At 35.5% G+C, this 19,413-nt stretch overlaps 6 protein-coding genes across 33 annotated transcripts in view; 2 read left to right on the forward strand and 4 right to left on the reverse strand.

Moving 5' to 3' along the window:
• Positions 1–5,925, forward strand: part of LOC100649948 — a 168,294-nt gene extending 162,369 nt beyond the window's left edge. For 18 of the 23 annotated variants that reach the window (XM_048413111.1, XM_048413110.1, XM_048413119.1 and 15 more), the window contains one exon: positions 1,806–5,925. In XM_048413111.1, coding sequence (XP_048269068.1) covers positions 1,806–3,221 — 1,416 coding nt within the window. In that variant the 3' untranslated portion in view covers positions 3,222–5,925. Of the gene's footprint in view, positions 1–640; positions 751–1,805 lie in introns of those variants that run through there. The other 5 variants (XM_048413128.1, XM_048413129.1, XM_048413130.1 and 2 more) reach the window with 4 other exon arrangements.
• An 8-nt stretch (positions 5,926–5,933) lies between these two features.
• Positions 5,934–7,619, reverse strand: LOC100650179 (28S ribosomal protein S22, mitochondrial). 2 transcript variants are annotated; one of them, XM_003401805.4, is made up of 3 exons: positions 7,484–7,619; positions 6,727–7,199; positions 5,934–6,519 (listed from the first exon to the last, which is right to left on the reverse strand). In XM_003401805.4, the coding sequence occupies exons 1-3, from the start codon at positions 7,572–7,574 to the stop codon at positions 6,049–6,051; spliced, it is 1,035 nt and encodes a 344-aa protein (XP_003401853.1). In that variant the 5' UTR covers positions 7,575–7,619; the 3' UTR covers positions 5,934–6,048. The 2 variants fall into 2 exon arrangements, with proteins under 2 accessions (XP_003401853.1, XP_012173238.1); XM_012317848.3 differs by having other exon boundaries at positions 6,727–7,196; positions 7,484–7,618.
• Positions 7,620–7,825: 206 nt separating this feature from the next.
• On the forward strand, positions 7,826–8,801 carry LOC100650304. The gene is made up of 4 exons (XM_003401806.4): positions 7,826–8,173; positions 8,250–8,385; positions 8,476–8,532; positions 8,609–8,801. The coding sequence occupies exons 1-4, from the start codon at positions 7,833–7,835 to the stop codon at positions 8,759–8,761; spliced, it is 687 nt and encodes a 228-aa protein (XP_003401854.1). The 5' UTR covers positions 7,826–7,832; the 3' UTR covers positions 8,762–8,801.
• Positions 8,547–12,169, reverse strand: LOC100650422 (actin-related protein 8). Of its 2 annotated transcripts, XM_003401807.4 has the most exons (7): positions 11,108–12,169; positions 10,856–11,023; positions 10,302–10,793; positions 9,734–10,225; positions 9,441–9,657; positions 9,229–9,357; positions 8,547–9,149 (listed from the first exon to the last, which is right to left on the reverse strand). In XM_003401807.4, the coding sequence occupies exons 1-7, from the start codon at positions 11,135–11,137 to the stop codon at positions 8,977–8,979; spliced, it is 1,701 nt and encodes a 566-aa protein (XP_003401855.1). In that variant the 5' UTR covers positions 11,138–12,169; the 3' UTR covers positions 8,547–8,976. The 2 variants fall into 2 exon arrangements, with proteins under 2 accessions (XP_003401855.1, XP_012173236.1); XM_012317846.3 differs by lacking the exon at positions 11,108–12,169 and having other exon boundaries at positions 10,302–10,796; positions 10,856–10,997.
• A 292-nt stretch (positions 12,170–12,461) lies between these two features.
• On the reverse strand, positions 12,462–15,500 carry LOC105666635. Of its 4 annotated transcripts, none has more exons than XM_012317865.3 (8): positions 15,305–15,484; positions 15,140–15,148; positions 14,793–14,909; positions 14,485–14,726; positions 14,046–14,423; positions 13,705–13,885; positions 13,352–13,567; positions 12,462–12,926 (listed from the first exon to the last, which is right to left on the reverse strand). In XM_012317865.3, the coding sequence occupies exons 1-8, from the start codon at positions 15,359–15,361 to the stop codon at positions 12,687–12,689; spliced, it is 1,440 nt and encodes a 479-aa protein (XP_012173255.1). In that variant the 5' UTR covers positions 15,362–15,484; the 3' UTR covers positions 12,462–12,686. The 4 variants fall into 4 exon arrangements, with proteins under 4 accessions (XP_012173255.1, XP_012173258.1, XP_012173257.1 ...); XM_012317868.3 differs by having other exon boundaries at positions 14,801–14,909; positions 15,305–15,446; XM_012317867.3 differs by lacking the exon at positions 15,140–15,148 and having other exon boundaries at positions 14,801–14,909; positions 15,305–15,500.
• A 61-nt stretch (positions 15,501–15,561) lies between these two features.
• Positions 15,562–18,771, reverse strand: LOC100650545 (nucleolar protein 10). The gene is made up of 11 exons (XM_012317869.3): positions 18,478–18,771; positions 18,353–18,398; positions 18,052–18,266; positions 17,827–17,963; positions 17,524–17,736; positions 17,213–17,441; positions 16,708–17,127; positions 16,340–16,628; positions 16,037–16,274; positions 15,825–15,921; positions 15,562–15,735 (listed from the first exon to the last, which is right to left on the reverse strand). Exons 1-11 carry the CDS (start codon positions 18,541–18,543, stop codon positions 15,637–15,639), a joined length of 2,049 nt encoding a protein of 682 aa, XP_012173259.1. The 5' UTR covers positions 18,544–18,771; the 3' UTR covers positions 15,562–15,636.
• Between the last annotated feature and the right edge of the window lie 642 nt (positions 18,772–19,413).

Below are 19,413 nucleotides of genomic sequence, written 5' to 3' on the forward strand. Positions count from 1 at the left end.
ATTGGACCAAAGGTTTTGACTGTGTGTATCTTTGATCGGCCAACTTTTACATTACTTTATACCGTGTATATACCTGTGTTTCTTTCTTCGAACCAGACCCCACTCGTTTGCAACTTTTTTCAAGCATGTTCCTTCGTGTGTGCGTAAAGGAATGCGCGCGTATCGTACGCGCAGCATGCGACATGCACGTGATCTAAATATGTTGTACACACGTACAGGAGTTGGCGATCTCCGTTTGCTCTGCACGTCGAGCTAGCGTGTAGCCATGCATGCTGTTTCAAGCTTCGTTTTTTGCCGAACAAAAAAGACGCAGTCGAGGCGCGTTTACCGGGTATCGAGTAACACTTTTTTTCTAGAGGCAACAAACAGCTAACGTACGTTTTCGGGAACGAAATAGAGGATTTTTGATGGATGCCCGGCGAACGTTACTCGACTAGCACGACTTTCTTTTTCGTACACGGACTGACAAAGAGAACACGGATGATAAATGCGGGACGAGAAACGTTCTGGAAGCGTCGATCGCCGCGCCTCCATGAGAACTATTCGCGAGCGAATTAGGACACAGAGCTACGCCGATTACAACGGCCGCAAATCTGATTTTGGATTTTTGATTTTTGGTTTCTCTGTTTTTTTTTTTAAGTTGACTAATACTGGACGACAACAATCGATGCCAAATGTAAAAGAGCCCCAAACGAGTACTGACTTGTAACACGCACAACGCACGCACAAAACGTATAACCCAGACCGCAGGTAACTATTTAACGGAATTAATAATTACGTATGTTTATTCCATTGATTTTGTTATAATTATACTTTTTTTCTATTTGCGCTCACCGACTCATTGACTCGCATCGTTCGATCGATCTCGCGCCTTCCGATTTTCTCGGTCATCCTACTTTTTTCGCCTATTTCTCACGGTTTTTTTCTTTCTCTCTCTCTCTCTCTATCTATCTATCTGTCTATCTATCTCACTATCACGCTCTAGCCCTCGATCGCTCACCATTTGTCTCACCCACAGCACCCTTGCATGCGAACATTATATTCGCGCACATTTCACTATTACTGGCATGACGTAGCCGATACACGAATGGTCGATTCGCGAGCCATCGTCGCTCGATAGCGGTGCGTCCTACTACCAATCTCTCTTCCGCTTCATACGGGGATACGTATAGTGCTTCATGAAATTGTTTGAGTCATTAGAAGCGTTTCACGAATCCATTTTGTACCGTTAACATATTAATAAGATTCGAAGATATTTTGAAATTTGATTGTGGCTACGACGCGAGTGGACTTTTATGCAAATTCATATCTTCGACGACATAATTCGTCTGTTATACGTTATATACGTACGTTATGCGGTAAATAGCTGTGCAACTTCCGTGTACGTTTTCGGATAACATTCAAATACAATCGAATCTCAATGGCGAGAAATCCTGCGTCATAGTTATTGCAAATAGTTTCGTAAGTCACTATATATTCCTCATTTCCTGAAAATACATTCGATCCCGGATCATAATGGCGCACCGCCCTCTGCGACGGTTCTCGGCGTCATCGAAAGTTGATCACATCGATGCCGCATATAACCACCAAAGATCTTCTTTTTTTCTACTATCTCCCATCTCACACACAACTTTCGACGATCGCTCGAGCCTCCATCCGCAAGTTGCAAGCCGCAAGACCGAGAGAGCTCGATCTATCGAGCTCGATCGGCCTCGCGTCCATGTGTACACTAGCCGTGTACAGTCGCGTTCGTAGAGCCGAAGAGGACAGTCTTTGATAACCGGTCGTCCACGTATCGAACGCAGGCAGCTGCCCCTGTGCCAGCGGAACGCACTGTCGTGGGGTCAGCGAGCGTCATCGGGGGAGGGCCCCACTCTCACGAACCACCCGCCACCCATCAGCAGCGTCCGGAGAACGCACTCGACGCTCTGCTAGACGAACTGCAGACGTTTTCGAGGCCAAGCTCGCAGCTAGGTCACGCGCAAGGCTCCTCGACGATGCTTTCCGAGCTGGGCAGGTCAGGAAGCAGAGGAGAGGCAGTCGGTGCATCCACGGTAGCAACAACGGGTCGACCGCCGTGCATCTCGGACATAGGACGGAAGGGGAGCGTAGATTCTTCCAGTGGAACGTTGTTACCAAGCGGCGGAACACTGGCGCCAACGGTAGGGCCACCAAACGCCGGAGGAACGCTTCGCAGATTGCACTCTTATCCGTCTAGTTCGGATACAGACACGTCGCCCCCTATAGCGAGACTTCAGGTGTCCCTGCAGGAGCAGCCGAGTCTGCCTACGCTGCCGCAAGGATTCGTTCCCGGACAGAAGCCACCGGTGCCTGAGAGAAACGCGGAGCTACTTCAGCTGGCCAGCGCCAGAAGGGTGCCACCGCCTCCACCGCCGCGCACCAGCTCCAGGTCTCCCTTGGCTAGTCCCACCAGCCCTCAGCTACCACCTAGAAACCATTCTTATAATTTACAGAGCGCCAACGCCACGCTTCGAAGGCCACCGGCACGCGGTACCCTTCCTATTAAAGAGGGCAAGCCTCCCATGGCTCTACCAACAGAACAGCCTGTGGCTACGCTCGAGAGCACAGCACCCAATCCAGTGCTTCATAACAACTCAACGAGCTCTCAGTCGTCAGCCGTGCTATCCACCAGCAATTCCAGTTCCTGCGAGAGCGTCAACTCGCAGGAAGGTCTGCAGAGCAAGAAGGGTAGGCAGGAGCAGCTGGAGCAACGGCATCAGGAGCTGTTGCGTAAACAGAAGGCTCTGCAGGAGCAATACGCGAGACTGCAACAGTTACAAAGGAACACGGCAGGTCTGACTACAATTCCGCCTGCGCCACCAGATCTTTTGAAGAAGACAGGATCCGAGAGTAATTTGTTGGCTAAGATGGGCTTGGGACTGAGCACTGCCAGCTCTGGATCCTTAACTAGTCTAACTGCTGCTAAGCAACCCTCTGTTACTCAAGAGGTAGTTTCTGTGGATGGCGTTCATGCGCGACAAGAAGAGTCGAACGAACAGCAGAGGATGGCCAACTGCAACGTCGCGTCCAACGTAATCGCAACGACCAACTCCGGCGAATCTAACGGCAGTCAGACAGCGATCGTTGCTTGTAACACGTCGGCAGCGAGCGTTTCCGCCGTAGCGTCAACGACGTGCAGCACCGCGAGTACGACGGCTACCACTACCACTAGCAAGATCTACGAAACGGATATTCTGTGACCGAGAAGCCGTTCGTTGCTCGAGGCGAGCGTAAACGTGGCTGCCGCCGAAGTCGTGCTCGCGAGTTAACCGCGTTTTAAGCAAGCGAAGGATAAAAACTGGGGAACGAAAGGGCGCTTTTTGTGGGAAGATTAGATCGCGACGAGGCGACCTCGCCGGCTGGAAAGTAGAGAAAACAGCGTAGAGAACTTAGCGAGTCACGCGTAATTTATAATATCGATTATCATAATTAATAACGATATATAGTATTACTAATCGTAAACGAAAAGCGCAATCTCTCTCTTTCGGAACGCATAATCCGGACGCATAATAATAGGGAGGCGAAAGAGGCTGGGAGTGATCCCCTCACGATCGTTTAGGAATAAAAAAAAGTTGGGCGATTCGAAGATCTAGTTCCTGGTTTAGACAGGATAAAATGATTGTATCGTCGAGCATACGTCAAGTTGTAGCGACGATTGTGCCAAAATGGAGAGCGAAAGCCGATAAACAACCGATAAAACGACACGCCCCTTTACTCGCGTTTTCTCCTCGAGCCAAGCTCTGCTAACTTCGAGCGAATAAAACCGACTGTCGCTATGATTGTGGTCTATCATGCATACCTATGAGTATATCTAACTATATCTACGAAAGAGAAACGATAAATTTATATACACAAAGCACAGGAGTAAGATGAGAATTTCTATATAAACGAATATTTAAGCGAATAGAGTTAGATTGATAGAGAAGCAGCAGAACAGCGTCGTAATACACTGTCGTGTCATGTCAGATATCCTTGGCAGAGAACGTTTAATGGGAATGTTTATTCCTGTTTAAGAACCGGCTATGTACGAACTCGCACAAAGTGCTAACGACCGCGCTGAAAGAAACTATATCTCTCCTTATATTTACTTGTAAGTCACGGTGTGTGAAAGATTCTTCGTATGTTTCTAAGTAGCTTTGATCGGAAAAAGAAAAAAGATGTAACCTCGATGGAAAACGCGAGGGTAGAGTGCGATCTTATCTCGTGTCGTGGTAAACGCGTTTCGGTTAATGCTTTATTTCCATTATATTGGCATAATAATTCCAATATATTGGAATCGATTCTCCAATAATGGAAATTCCGAAGAAGATCAATTTTTCGACGGACAATGGCAAGATCGAAAGGAACATTGCTCAATATTTACCGATCGAAAAATGCAGCGAGTGTTTACACGGCGTTGTCAAACTGCTTGTCGATTCGTTCCAAAGTATGGTTCGTTTCGTGAAAAATTTCTGCAAAATCTCGTGAGATCGGCATGTAAATTATCATTCGATGTATCATGTGATGACCGACTCGTTTGCTGGCTTCACGAATTTGCCGTATCTTCGACCGATCGAACCTAACCCCAAATCTACATCTAATTAGCGCGTTCTTGGAACGATTCGCAGCGCTATTCCACGCCAAACGTTCATTCCTAATTCGATTAGCTGATTAAATTGATTCGCTTGAATCGCGTCAGAGTTCGTTGATAGAGCATGTCGCAGTTGTCACGCGCCAATCCCAAATTTCTGTCAGCCTTTAAGAAACCGCGTGATCTGTTGGTGAAATTCGCGGTATCCCTGTTAAAAAAAAACGCAGGAAGCGCGAGAGAAAGAAGAATGAGTAGAGAACGACGATATGATGTAAGATTCGGTAGTAACGTTGACAGCGAAGAAGAATACCCGCTGCTTTTGTTATCGAGGTCGTAGAGAGATGTCGGACTAGCGATGAGCTAAACGGAATAAGATAACCGTGCTTCCCAGTGCTCGACAGAAATCAGAGATACACATTTATATAATCGATATGCGCATACTTTGCTTCGAGAGGCCTAATAGCCGATAGATTTGATTCCGTGCTTCTTCCTTTCCGTTCATTTTCCTATTCAACTGGAATGATTGCTTGCCGCGGTTTTCCCTTTCTTTCGTCGCGTCGTCATTCTTTGATAGTCGATTAGTAAAGATTTCGTCTACTACGCCGATCGTAATCGTGGCTATTATTTATTTTCTACATACACCATGAAACGCATCTATATGGAAGTAATAATTAATATACATATAACGATAAGAAGTAATATGAATAAGAATATGGATAATAACGATCGATCACAGTATTCAGTTGCGAGTGTTTATCAAATCATTAAACGATCAAGACGGTACACGATCCCAACGAACAAGCACTTCTCGTTCGATCTTCACAGTCGAACTTGTATATTGTTCCATTCACGACAAGTAGGTACTTACATGCAGCAGCCTCCAGTCGCATAATTTGCATTTGTACAAAGCTGCTTTCTCTCAACGCGCACTTCTTCGTTTTCTGCCGATTCGATCCCTTTCCTCTCCTACCATCCTTCCTTTGTTCCTCCGTTTATCTACTCACGAAAGTATACGTTTCCTATTTTACGTAACCGAGTCACATCGCATCCTCGACAACCACCCCATGGCTCATGATCTATTATCCATGGCCCAACCCATCCCCAGGCAATAATTTCTCCCTCGAGAGGTGTGAAATATCGATGCCACACCTTTCGACCACGAGACGCAAAAGCGGGACCCGAAATCGATTCAGTTATTTCCAGAATGTTAGCCAATAATCGATATGTAATGTTTTCCGACGATCCTGTACGCCAAATCGAATTGACTTGTTACATTTGTAAATGTTTGTAAGTAACTATCACGTAATAAAATAATCGATTAATAATCATCGAAATTCTGTTATTCTGATTGTATACCGGTTTTATTTAGTCGCAAATGCAAAGTATTTGTATATAAAATAAAGAGCAACAAAGCGGTTGACTGAGCGGCGAACTCCAACGAGCGTTCACGTTCTCGGTTACACGTCCTCATTGTCGATCAGCCCGTGTGCTTTCATTATACCCTTCTCCACCTTCTTTCTCTCCTTTTGCATTTTATTGTACCTCTGTATAGCGTTTGATATCGCGTGTCGCTCTAGAGAATTCAATTCGGCGTAAACTTTGATTAATTCTATGTCCTCGTGTATCGTTTCCTGAGCCGATTTAACATCAGGATGAAGCGCGTAATACAACCGTACCAGCGCGCCTGCCTCTTCTATGTTTTCAGTGTCGATTAATTCCAACAACAACTTATTGATATTTTTCTCCCAGGCAAGTTGAAATACCAACGGACCAAAATGCCTCGTAGATCGCAGAGCATCGAGTTTATTTAATTCATACACGTAGGAATACACTTCTTTCGTAACCCTGTGGTATTCTGGATCATCAGGTTCAAACTGCAAACACGCTCTATCTAAGATGAATTCGAATTCTCCTTGGTCCAAAAGATCCTATAAATATATTACGTATTAAATAAAAATATATATACATGTACATGAGATACAGAGTAAATTATAAATAATAACAGTGAGACGGCGGCAGAACCAGATCTCAAGCAACGATTATATAGGATTTAATGAATATTTAAGTTACTGATAAAAGAGATCATTAAAAAGTATTTTTTTTATAAGAGAAAGGAATATTAAAACGTTTCTTACACTCAAATATGGATGGAAGAACATCTTTGGAGTGTGTAACTCTCTACCATTTATAGGAAAGTATATTTGATTCATTCTGTGCCTCTCGTTGCAAGTTGCTTGTCTCAATGTACCGTTCGGCTCTCGTATCACAATTAATCTGTCTCTATTATTTTTTCCAAAAGATATATCTGTAAACACGAGATTATATTGCTCGTAACCCTCTAATTCAGGCTCTTTGACCAGTACTTCAACCTCGTCTGATCTGATTTTCACAACAGGTGGCATCTGGATGCATCTTTTTGCTTTTGTTGCTAATAGAGCTCGTGCCTCTTGTAATTCTTTATCCGTCATAAAAGCATACTGTGGAACTTCCAACTGCGTTCCATCTCTGCGTATTGCAAAAACCTTTTCATAATTGATGCGAGTCAAGGTCGTCAATAATTCCTGTACATGTCCATCAAAGAAAAATGGAGCAGGATCCCTTTCATCTGCTGTAAATTATATATTAATAATTTCATTCGATAGCTATAGACATAAAGCAATAAAGCTAAAAATATAACTTGTACTTGACTTGACAAGAAGATAAATGGAAATTTCGATTTATCTACTTACTTGTGGAATTATCAAGCGTAAACGACAATTTTAGATCGATTGTTCGCAAGAATTTCTTACAGTGAAGTTTATTCGACTATACATTATTATCAATATAACCTCTATTCGACTAAAGATTCTGATACAACGAGAAAATGAATAAAAATTCCGTATTTGTACTTACTTGTTTGTGGAATTGTTGAGCACAAACGACAGTTCCAAATTGGTCGTTTATAAAAATGTTTCAAAACGAAGTTTATTCGGTTACACATCATTTTGACCAAATAAACCGACTTAACCTCAATCCTAACAGACAACAGAGTTGTCAGACATATTTACGTACCAAGCACGTACATGAATGGTTTCAAAATATACCAATCACAATTTAGTCTCCATCAGACTTAAGGGCAATGTAACGTTCAATGAAAAACGGGTGTATATACATATTTGATTTCCCGCCATTTCACAGAAAAGTTTCGTGATACTTTAAATGTTTTATTTCCACAATAAAGTCTAAAAGAGAAGAGAAAAAAATGGAATATACGTTGCAAGATGCTTTCGAAGCTCTAAAAGAAACCCAGATGGAGCGACAAAAAGAAATAGAAGACACGATGAATGTAATCTCAAACAATTACGAACAAGTTGCTTTGAATAAAACTTGTAATCCAGAAGATGTAAGAAAGAAGCAACACAAATTGTGTAACAGTTTATTTAGTAAAATTATTTTAGAAGAACCAAAAGATTATCCCATTCCTAAAACGTCTGATTTGCACGTTGAAGTCTTAACAGAACTTGAAAAGGAAGTTCAAAATGCTCACCAACTTTTTGAGAAAATGAAGACGCAACTTTCGGATATTAAAAACGATATATCTTAGTTCGTAAAATAATAGAGTATCACTTTGTAACTATTTTGGTTTGACATTCTATAAAATCGTATATGTTTGTTTCAGCTTGCAAAACAAAAGAATGGGTTTGGAGAAGATGAAAGAAGCCTACTTAGGTGCAAACGAACTGACGGCCAATACAACCTATAATACGGAACATGTTATAGCGAAACGCATGTTTCGAACTGTAAAAAGAGATTTGGTATGACAAAAAAATATAAATATATAAATTTAATATTTAACGTTTTATCTATAATGAATCTATTATAATTATATGTGTGTAAATGCTTAGCATGCAGTAGTAGAAAAGTTATTCCCAGAAAATCAGAATTTCAAAGAGTTTTTAGGGGTAAGTACAGAATATTTAAAGTCATACAAAAATTTTTATTATTCAAAAGGTAGAACAAATGGATATAAATTTTCAGGAGTTGACAACATCATACACAAGAGGTGGTAATGATCTGTATGTAGATGTTACACCGGAAACTCTGGATTTTGTAAACTTCCTGATCGAAGCTGACATTATTATGTATCATAGAAATGATAAAACTAAAGTTAGATTAATGGATATGTTATAGGTATATAATATGTACTATAAATTCTATATTTTTAAAATAAGGTTTATTTTTAATTACTTAAATTTAAGTGCTTAAAGATAGGGAGGTGATAATATTATATGGTAGATAATGATATATGTAATACATAATTGTAAGAAATGGCCAAATCAAAATTTAAGTTTAATATTTTACATTAAAATTTTTTAATTTTAAAAAAATGTTTTATTCGAGCATTTTTACCACATAAATGGTGCTCTTTCTCTCAATACTCTGACACCTGTTCGTTCCCATTCTTGTCGACCAATCCATAATTCTTGAGCAGATTCTAAACAACTTAGAATTGCTGCCCCTTTCCATGCTGTCATACCAGGATCCATTTCTTTTGGTTGTGTTATGATATCCAATTGTTCTTTGCATTATATGCAAAATAGAATATATAGTATCTTTTTTATTTAAGGACAAAACAGCATAGATATATATATACATACCAGCCCTATACATGTAGGGAATTTGAAGGGAAATCCGATTGTGTAGCCACATACCTATACCTTGAAATTTCATACCAGAACCAACAACAAGTACACAACTGTACATTTTTCTTTTCAGATCTTCCGTGGCTATCAAAAATGCAACAGTAATTAAAGTCTATTATATATATTATATATATTTCACATTTGATGAGTCAACTGAATATACATACGACAGCGATCGATACTTTGAAGTACAGCATGATCTAATCCTAATAGTTGCTGGGGGCCCACTACAAAGTCACGTGGAGCATCCAGATCGCGATTCGATAAGGTCGGTGCTGAATCTACTGCATCTACGACCACTTCTTCTTCCCCTCCTACAGTTGGTGCAGTTGCTTCTTCTTGCATTTCAGATGTTTGCTCAAGATTTTCTTTCATACCTCTTCTCTAAACAGTTAGTAACGAAACTAATGTTCATACTAGAAAAATAAGCATACTCACCTCTCTATGTAAATCTACATACACTCGTTTCTCGCAGGTAATTTTCGTCGTGCGGGTCTTCCGGATCTCCCATTGACCTCTTTTGTATATGTACGCTATGTGTTCCAGTAACTTTAAATAATTCAGGTTGAAATAAACTTAAAGGTGCGACTAAACACTCATCGCCTACTTGTAGAGTGTATTTCTCGGTTTGTTGTTTCGGTTTTCGAACTACAAACGTCTTTTCCTGAGATCCGCATACATTCAAATCAACGTGACAGAAATCTTTTTTTAATTGACTCAAGAGTAACGCGTCTAGCTTATTAGATGGATCGCATGTTTTGTAAGGGAAAGCGCATTTCTGAAGTAGCCAGAAGAATGTCTGAGTGATATCTCCTCCGCCATAATCCATTCGTACTCTAGTATTTCTATGAGAGATTCCATCTTCTACGCAAGAAACTGATGTTTTTTGATCTCCAACATCAACTACACATGCATATCCCAATCCTGCACCAAACGTAGCTGCGACGTGATCCTTTAAAACATAGTAAAATATTAATTCACCAACAATAGAATACTCTAAGAATAAAAACAAAAATATTAGTACCAACTTGTAATAAAAAACATGCTCCAAATCCAATATCACAGAGCATCAGCGTTGTTAATTCTTTCAAATATTGCCTGTTATAAATATCTGGAATTATAAGAACAGCACGATAATGTTTCAAATCTCTTAAAGGAATGTCCATTTTTTCTGTGAGAACATATTCCCAAATCGTTTTTAAATCAGCCATAACAGATCTCAAACTACCACCAGGACCAGAATGAATGTTAAGTTCACCTCTCCTATATGGAAAGTGAATATTGAAATTATCATCTGGATTCAACGATAATACATCATCTCCAACTACAATGTCTTTATCTGTCTTTATCCATTCGACACTACATGGAGATGATATTTCTGGATTGGATCTGCGATTAAAAGCAGCTATTTGTTGGGGTGGCGTAGCATATCTTCTTCTTCCATCGGATTGGAGACAGGATTGTAATGTATGAGATACTTGTAGACGAGATTCCTCCATTGCTTGTGTCAGCTCTTTTGTCTACTAAAAACAATAAAAAATGAAACATCTTTATAAAAGTGTTATTTGTAAAAAGAACTTACTCGTGGTACAGTTGGTGGTAGTAAACTGTCTTTATATTCTAACCCTCCAGCTAAACGTTTTCTGGCAACAGCATTTAGCATTGTACAAGGATTTAAGTCAGATGCTCGTCCCATCCTAAGATACATGGATCCAGGATGAATTATAATGATCGTTTGAGCTTGAATTTGCTGAAACACATTTAAGATAATTGTACAAAAAGTTTTATATTTGAAATATTTATACTTCTATGCTGTAAACACATTGTAAATTACCTCTGCACATGATTCTTGAAAAACCGGCATGATTATAACTTTCGTATCACTTTATGCTATGATAGGTTAAGTGTATGTTTTGCTATTCGAATTTTTAATTTCTGAATAAGTCAGATATTAAATATGATTTTATTACTTTTAATTCCACTTATCCATCTCATATAACCACCATAGTAAGTTTCCCATGTCCAAAAATATTTATTTTTCCAATAGAAAAATTCACTTCTAATTCATCGAAAATATTCTATAAATGCTTAGATACATAAAAACATAACATATACATATACAACATGCATCATATAACTTGCATTCTCTTTCATACATACTACGTATGCGTACCCTACTCTTATACGTAAATCATACAAGTGTGAAGGAAGGATACTTAAATATGAACGTCTCTTTTTTACTCTAATTTTTTATTATTAATAGTGATTTTCTATGATGAAAAAGTAAAATTCCTTCGAATGACTATTTATAATTTTATAATTCACAACTAGTTAGGAAAATGTGGGATAAAGAAGTTGTGTTTGTTTTTATTAGTACTGATTTTTTTATAGTATAGTGATATTATGTACAGATTAGTCCAACTAAATAAGATCATCTAAATAATCTGCTTTAGTTATTTTTGTATAAAAAGACTTCTCAGAACAAAGTTACATTATTTCAAGAGCCACATGCAACGATAAAAATAGTTCTTCTTCATATATACTTTTTTTTTTACGAAATTTCAAGATCACCATTTTTTTAAAGTAGAATTATGCATGTATTTATTTTTCGATATCCGTGTAGAACGTAAAAGCGTGAAATAGAAAAGAACGTTATATATATATATATAATATTTAATTATATACTTAAACGACAGGTGAATGAAAAAATCTGAATTTTTCGACTACTACATAAAATTTTTTAACTTTTAAGGGCTCAAATGAAAGTTTAGAACGTAAGAATTAAGATTAGTTTTATCTAAATACTTTTCCCGGTTTTTAAGCTATAGGCAAATTTAAAAAATCATCCAATTGGTGGTCAATAAAGAAATTTCTTGATCTATAAGGCGAATTCTTCAATTATTCAGAAATTAAATTAAAGTTTTAACTCTCCGAAATCATCTCTATAGGATATTATTACAAATCAAATTATTGTAAAATTACACATCTACATAAATTATTACATAGGAAATCATAAACTCATTGTAAAATTATACAATTATCGTAAATTTCCAAATTGAATTGAATAAAACAATCTTGTTTTGCAAAACATGTAAACATTACTCTGAATTAAGAGCTGTTAGTATTAATTATAAGTATAGAATGAAAAATATATAAAAAGGATATTTTGTATAATTGAATTTATCAGTAGACCACTAACTTTTATACATTTATAGGGAATTTGAAAGCATATCACTTTACAGAATGTACATTATATGTAAAAATATATGGAATATCCAAAATAAAGTACTTGTTATAATATTTAGTAAATTAAACTATTATTATCTACCTATGTTTCATTTTTTAATTCATATTTATAGAAATATAAAATTAGATAAATATCTGTAATCTATTTATCAAAGTGTAGGAAATGATTAGAAAAACTGACATTGTCCTAGTGTAAGGATCAAGATACTCCCTATGGTAAGAAATAAACAAAGGTATCTACCCGTAATTGGTACCCTAAAGAGTCGTGCATACATTTCCAAAGATGACGTATATAATAGTATAGTATCAAGATCTTCACCAGGTGTACTTTGATAAACAAAGGGTCGAATACGCACTTCGTGTCCAATGCTTTGAATCATAGAACAAGCGGTTGTTAAACGTGCTGCCTGTCGAAAAATAATAGAGTATCAGTTAAAACTTTCTTTTCTATGCTTTGAACTTTTCAATATTTGAAATGCATAATTATCAAATATCAAACTATTTATTCTGATTCTATTTCACATAAGAGCACATAGGAAAAATATAATGTGAAAAATAATTTTTGTCAATTTTCTTACTTTTAGGCCATTTGATGGTGAGAAGAAGTATATTAATATCTGAATTAAAAAAAGAGAATCTAACAAATTCAAAGACATAATATATGACAATAAGTCTTTTAAAGATAAGTGTCAAATTTATAATGTTGTTTTGTAAGAAACAATATGGAACTGATTGACAATGTATTGAATTTTAAAAGTACTCTTCTATAAATAACAAAAAAAGAAACTCATTATCTTTTCCACCTGTGATCCTTATATAGAAACAAACGTACCTGGATAAAAGGGACTATCGATATTAGAATCCAAAGAACTACGTTTGTTATTTCAATCCATGTGACAGAATTAGTTTGTATGTCGCTATTATCATATCGGAGTAACCAAATTGTACCTGCGGCTGCCCATGATAAATTTACAATTGTGTAAATGCATACAGCAGGCCCTAAATCGTTATTGAAATATTTCAATAACTTTTTAAATTCACTAATCTCCTGTAATATAAGAAATAAAAATAATACTGGTTTTTCCGTTCTATTTCTTTTTTCTCTCTAATTGTTATTTTTTTATTTTTTATCTACTAATAGATCTGAATTAAAGGAAACAATTGTATAGAAATCAAATTACAAACCTTCATCCAATCAATAGGAGCTAAAATATGATGAAGTAGTTTTCCACGAAGAAAATACAGATGCGCCAGTAAAAGTTGCCCTTGCAAGCAATAACTGGTTATAATTGTTCCTTGAACCATATCATGCCATAATGTGCATACGATTAAAAGTACTTTCATTGTTATTTTTACTTGATACGGACTGTGCAAACAATAAACTTGGAAGAAGTACAGAATAAAACAATGCTAACAGTATGAATAGAATATTCAAGAATATATTGAATTGAATATGCTTCAATGGGAAAAAATGTATAACTTTAATTATCATTTAAATGATACTAATATTACATTAGGCAACTTACCTGTTTTCTAGCCATTGAAATATAATGTTTCCTCGAGCCATTAACACATTTACTGTAATTAATGCCATAATTATCCATACAAGACTCAATGCTATGAAAAACCATAATATCCGTACAAGTCTCCTTTGATTTCCACGATTTACTGAATTAGAAGATAGAAGAAATGCTCGTTCCATTAAATTTTGTAACTGTTCGTTTTCTTTAATTCGGAACAGATACACTGTATATATGTATGCAACTAAATGTAAAATACTGGGAACCAGATAACTAAATATAACATTTCCAAAGCAAGTAATTTCTTCTGAATCTTCCTTATTCAAATTGGATGCAAATTGAAATTTCAAAGGCATTGTTTTATAACAAAAACCTCTGTCTCTTCTAGAAAACCAATTACATTTAATAATAGTTATATTAAAAGTATTATATTAGGTGTTATTACCTAAAACATGCCATGTATTGTAGTATATATCCAATGCACATAAATATTGTAACTTGACAAGTATGAAGATTTGCAAAAATACAATAACAAGTGCATCGTTGTGAATCATCATTGCTTATTGGCTTTAAGCCCATTACTCCTAATAATCTCAAATATGGTCTTAATATTTTATGTTTGCAATAATGAAGTACTGCTGATGTATTCAGCATTTCAAAGTCTGGCATTTCTGTGATTTCACCAATCTATCGTGAAATAAAAAGAACATGTAACTTACATGTACTAAAAGGGAAAATGGTAAATAGTCTTACTTCTGTACTTTGCATGTGCAGGTCTGACAATCCAGATGGTGTAGATTCCTGAATTGTTCCTTCATGATTTTGCTGTGGAGGATCTTTCCCATTCTTTGATTCGTTATTCGAGTTTACCTATAAACAATAATAATTAGAATGTAATTAGAACTTTTTAATGATAATTACGTTATAGATAAAATTAATTTTATAATCCATCAAAAATGGAAAGTAAGAAGTAAATGTGAAATATTAAATTATAGATCTAGATTAAATTATAGATCTATAGATAGTGATTTGAATGTAAACATACTAGATCTACAAAATCAAAATAAGCAGTAATTAGCTATATATAGAAAAATAATTACCTTATGTTTCTAGCCAAACAAGTATGTTAAGTGTTAATTTCCAAAATTCAAATTCGGCAATAGTCCACGATAAAGTTGCGATATTATATGATAAATATATTTCATAATAAATAGTATATAACTAGTAAAAATAAAAAATTATGGGAAATATAATATAAAACTTACTAATGTCATTTTTCTCGACAAACGGGCACAGTACTTTTGAACTTGAAAAGAAAACATTTGTATCGATACTCCGCGTGATTCACCCTAGCGTATAAAATTTATTATATCACTATTTTGAGATGACACTTCACCTCTGTCAAGATATCCATATATACATCGCGTCGAAATAAATTATTTTATTCGTTGTATGGACAACTTCTAGTATGGATCGATAGAGCAAAGGAATCCGAAAAGATATATGTTTTAGAACAAAATAATAGATGATGTAAAAATATTTTTTATTCTAGAAAAGAATTACCTAACATTTAACAAATTAAATACAATGATAGATATTAATATTTTCTTTTAGATAAATTTCCTGCTGGTCTTAGTAGATGTTTATATTCTTTTTCATGTCTCTTCACCAGTAATTTTCTTCGCTTTGTCTGTTTCTGTAAATAAATATACATATATGGATATAAGAATATACATGTTATATACATTATATATGTCAGGTGTAACGTTTATAACATATATGTACCTTCTCAATAGAGAAAGTCATTTCTCTGTTACCACGTGAACTAGAAATTTTAAGACCCTCATTTTCATTTCTTCTCAATCTCTCTCCCAAAGTAGCTCTAAAACAATTAATCAAAATGATGGTAACAATAAAAAAAGATACGAAAATAAATTCGTAGAAGCAGATTTACGTGTTGATATTTCTCAACTCTCTATATATATAACAATACGCACTTGCTTTGTTTCTTTGCCACCGGTTTCGCATCTTTAAATTCGACATTCTCTTTGATTTCATAGAATTGAGGTTCATTCTGAATACGTTCGTTATTATCTGTCACGCTTTCATCATTCTCTTGCATTTGTCTTTCGTTCTTTTTTATCAACCGATATTGATTTTTCATTTCTTTAACCCATTGTTTCTCATCTTCTGAACTACTATCATCATGAATAAAGCTTTCATCTGAACTATTATCTGAAAATATAAGTCTCATTATCAAGTTAATTCAACATATATATATATACAAATATTTCTACAACCATGATGTTCATCTCCCATTGGATCAATTTCCATCTCTTCTTCCATTTCTTTCTCAACCTTGGCTTTTAACTTCTTTGCTTTACTCTTACTAAGTTGTGAGATAACGGGATTTAACAACGTATATTCTGCCGAATTTTTGTCCACTTGAAAATCTGGATTAGTAAACAGTTGTTTGAAACGTTCATCTGTTAGAAGATTGGAAGAAATATTTTTCTTTTTCTTCGCATTTGTTTCGTCATCCATTAACTTTAATGCAAGTTCTTTATTTACACTCGGCATTTTTTGAATCTACAAATACATATAAATATAGGAGAAAAATATATGATATTCCATAGATAACGCTATAGAGTAATAAAATATTTAATACCTGTACTCTACTACCGCGAGTTTCTTCCATCTTTTGCTGAATTTTCTTTTTCTTATATTGTTCGAATTCAAATGGTTTCATTACATCTCTTGCTTTCTTATACAATCGAATATCCATAAAGTAGCCATGCATATAAGCTCTAAGAAGATTAGTGCCTTTCAAGTGCGAAAGGCTTAATTCTTCTAACTCTTTTTCAGTTACAAATTTATAATCATCATAAATGATATCGTAATTTAATTCTTCTAGTTCTTCAGTCAGATTATCCAGAAAACTACACCAATGGGGAGCTGGGCCAAGGGAAGGAATGTAAAACGTTTGCATTTTCGTATGTTCATTGGCAATTAAAAGCATTCCAGTGTTTGGTATAACACATATATCATTAAAATCGTGCTGGGCTTCTATGGATGTGTACAATTTACCCTGTAAAACATTTTTTCAAAGTATTCAAAGATGTTTGTAATTATTATTCACGTTTCTCATCCACCGACTCATAAATTTTACTCACATTATTTTTTTCCCATATTTTCACAATAGAACTATCCATAGAATAAACCATATCCATTGTTCGATGGAATTCAATATTTTTAATAGGCAACCCATACATGTGATCTTTAACCAAAAATGGTTTACTGGAACGAATATCGTATAATAATATTTGTCCAGTCAATGTACCTACTCCAAGTGTTAAACCTCCTTGATAGCTTAAACTAGTAACCGCAGGTACTTTTTCTAATCTAAATAATAATAAAGTAAATACCATAAGTGAAAATATCAAGAACTTTTGCCAGTAGATTGCATTACAGTATACTATCATACTTATTATCTTCTCCAACACAATGTAAAGCACAGTCTAAACTACCAACTTTATTTCTAACTCGGGGGTCCCACATTTCTACTTTTCCCTCTTCTGTTCCAACAGTAAGAAGATGATGTACAGGATTTATTTCACATTTATTTATGGATGGTGCCTCTGTCAAGAAAGACTGCAAGAATTGTCCTCTTTCAAGATTTATTCTGTAAATCTCGCTACTGTAACATAATGCAAGCTAATGAAAGTAAATTTTGACTATTTAAGATCTTAAATAAAGATTACAGTGTTGAGAAGAATGTGCACCAGACCTATCTCCCACAACAAAAAGATCACAAGATGGATAATGATATTTTATATCCCTTCCAAAACGAGGTACTCTGATTACATAATATTTCCCATAAGCAACATGGAACTCTATGCCTCTGTCATAGCGTAGAAATACCAGCTGAAAGGTAAAGAATAAAATGATAAATTCAATTACCGGATATTTAATATATGGATAATATATGAATAATATAAATACATTTACATACTTTGCTATAATCATCTGATAATATGTCAAAAGCAGCAACTTCAGAATCGAAGCATCTTTCAAATTTTAAAGACAGATTCTTTACATCAAAGCATTTGACACGTGGCTTATATATACCTGTCGCTAATATATATTGTCCATCATTTGATATTTTGATTGAAGTGCTAACACCAGGCATATCAAAATCTTGGATAAGTTCGATTCGACGCCGAATATCTATCAAAATAATATTGTGATTTACATATAATATTTATATTTTATCACTATATAACAGGTAACAGGTTTATGAAAAGTTTACTTACCAACATTTTTCTTCAATAAATTACGTCTTTTACGTTCCGATAACCACTGATGAAAATTAAACGATGAAAAGTTAGTACTATTAAAATGTATTGAACGATATTTGATATAACAAATAAATATTTACCTCTGGAAGAGACTTCCCAGCGCTTAGATTATATATTTTCACATCATTCGGGCAAGATACTTGCATTTTGGAAAGACAGATATATATAACAATATTAAAATATATCAAATTTGTAATTCATATTATGTATAATTAATTAAAAATCAAAACCACAGAACACGTGTCGAAACTCTCTTATAAATTCGAGAGATCATAAATTCATGTATGTATAACGTTTACATAAATACTTAGCACGTAAGTTAGTTATATGTATGTATATACTTTAAACAGAGAGGTCGCCACAATGTTCTTTGTTATGTATAAGTGTGAAAACTATTAAAGCGAATACCAATTAACGAACTTGCAATTAAAAGGCACTTCCATTGCTATTCTGTTGATAAAAAAAATTATTTAAAAGTATGTAAGATTAGAGTATGAAAAGTCGATAGAATACAATAATATGTATGGATATAGTATGGTACATTCGAGTAAAAAACGAAAATTTTTCTTTTAAATGATGAAAGTACTAGAAATGATGAAATAAAAATGTATAATTTAATCCTCAAATAGTATTGTTGAATTATATATTACAATAATTTATGTCAGATTACTGAAATTTAGGGTATTTCATGTTATTTTATATTGGGCATTCTCCGCGACAAAGATTAGTAATAAAATGAAATTAAATGAAAGCTTTTAAAATTAAATAACCGAATATCCGATGAGCTAATGCACGAGGAAAATTAAAGCGGTGAAAGAATATAATTTTGCGAATATCGAGGATTTGAATATATCGATTGGTGAATCTATAGGTTGGCAGAACTGTTTGGTTTCGGTAGTCAATTACCGGCCGGTTAGCAAGAGTGGGGAGAACACGATCATCGGGCGAGGAGAGTCTGGAGGGGTCGAGAGGGGTCGCTGCTAACCACGAAGAGAGGAGAGGAGGGGCGAGAGAGA

Source organism: Bombus terrestris, chromosome 16 (assembly GCF_910591885.1).
Source record: "Bombus terrestris chromosome 16, iyBomTerr1.2, whole genome shotgun sequence".
NCBI lineage: Eukaryota > Metazoa > Arthropoda > Insecta > Hymenoptera > Apidae > Bombus > Bombus terrestris.

Bases quoted from the DNA above. Each gene is read 5' to 3' on its own strand.
- LOC105666635 (XM_012317865.3), bottom strand. From the start codon at position 15,361: ATGTTTTCTTTTCAAGTTCAAAAGTACTGTGCCCGTTTGTCGAGAAAA. The intron at 14,727-14,792 runs GTAAGACTATTT...ATTTCACGATAG, and splicing joins TGCACATGCAAAGTACAGAA to ATTGGTGAAATCACAGAAAT. The intron at 13,568-13,704 runs GTTTGTAATTTG...CTTATATTACAG, and splicing joins CTCCTATTGATTGGATGAAG to GAGATTAGTGAATTTAAAAA.
- LOC100650304 (XM_003401806.4), top strand. From the start codon at position 7,833: ATGGAATATACGTTGCAAGATGCTTTCGAAGCTCTAAAAGAAACCCAG. The intron at 8,386-8,475 runs GTATGACAAAAA...GTAAATGCTTAG, and splicing joins GAACTGTAAAAAGAGATTTG to CATGCAGTAGTAGAAAAGTT. The intron at 8,533-8,608 runs GTAAGTACAGAA...ATAAATTTTCAG, and splicing joins ATTTCAAAGAGTTTTTAGGG to GAGTTGACAACATCATACAC.
- LOC100650179 (XM_003401805.4), bottom strand. From the start codon at position 7,574: ATGATGTGTAACCGAATAAACTTCGTTTTGAAACATTTTTATAAACGA. The intron at 7,200-7,483 runs GTAAGTACAAAT...TATAATTTACAG, and splicing joins CTCAACAATTCCACAAACAA to CAGATGAAAGGGATCCTGCT. The intron at 6,520-6,726 runs GTAAGAAACGTT...ATATATTTATAG, and splicing joins TCTTCCATCCATATTTGAGT to GATCTTTTGGACCAAGGAGA.
- LOC100650422 (XM_003401807.4), bottom strand. From the start codon at position 11,137: ATGCCGGTTTTTCAAGAATCATGTGCAGAG. The intron at 10,226-10,301 runs GTTGGTACTAAT...TATGTTTTAAAG, and splicing joins GAGCATGTTTTTTATTACAA to GATCACGTCGCAGCTACGTT. The intron at 9,658-9,733 runs GTATGTAGATTT...CTAACTGTTTAG, and splicing joins ATTACCTGCGAGAAACGAGT to AGAAGAGGTATGAAAGAAAA.
- LOC100650545 (XM_012317869.3), bottom strand. From the start codon at position 18,543: ATGCAAGTATCTTGCCCGAATGATGTGAAAATATATAATCTAAGCGCT. The intron at 16,629-16,707 runs GTATTAAATATT...ATGTATTTGTAG, and splicing joins CTCGCGGTAGTAGAGTACAG to ATTCAAAAAATGCCGAGTGT. The intron at 15,922-16,036 runs GTGCGTATTGTT...TAATTGTTTTAG, and splicing joins GTGGCAAAGAAACAAAGCAA to AGCTACTTTGGGAGAGAGAT.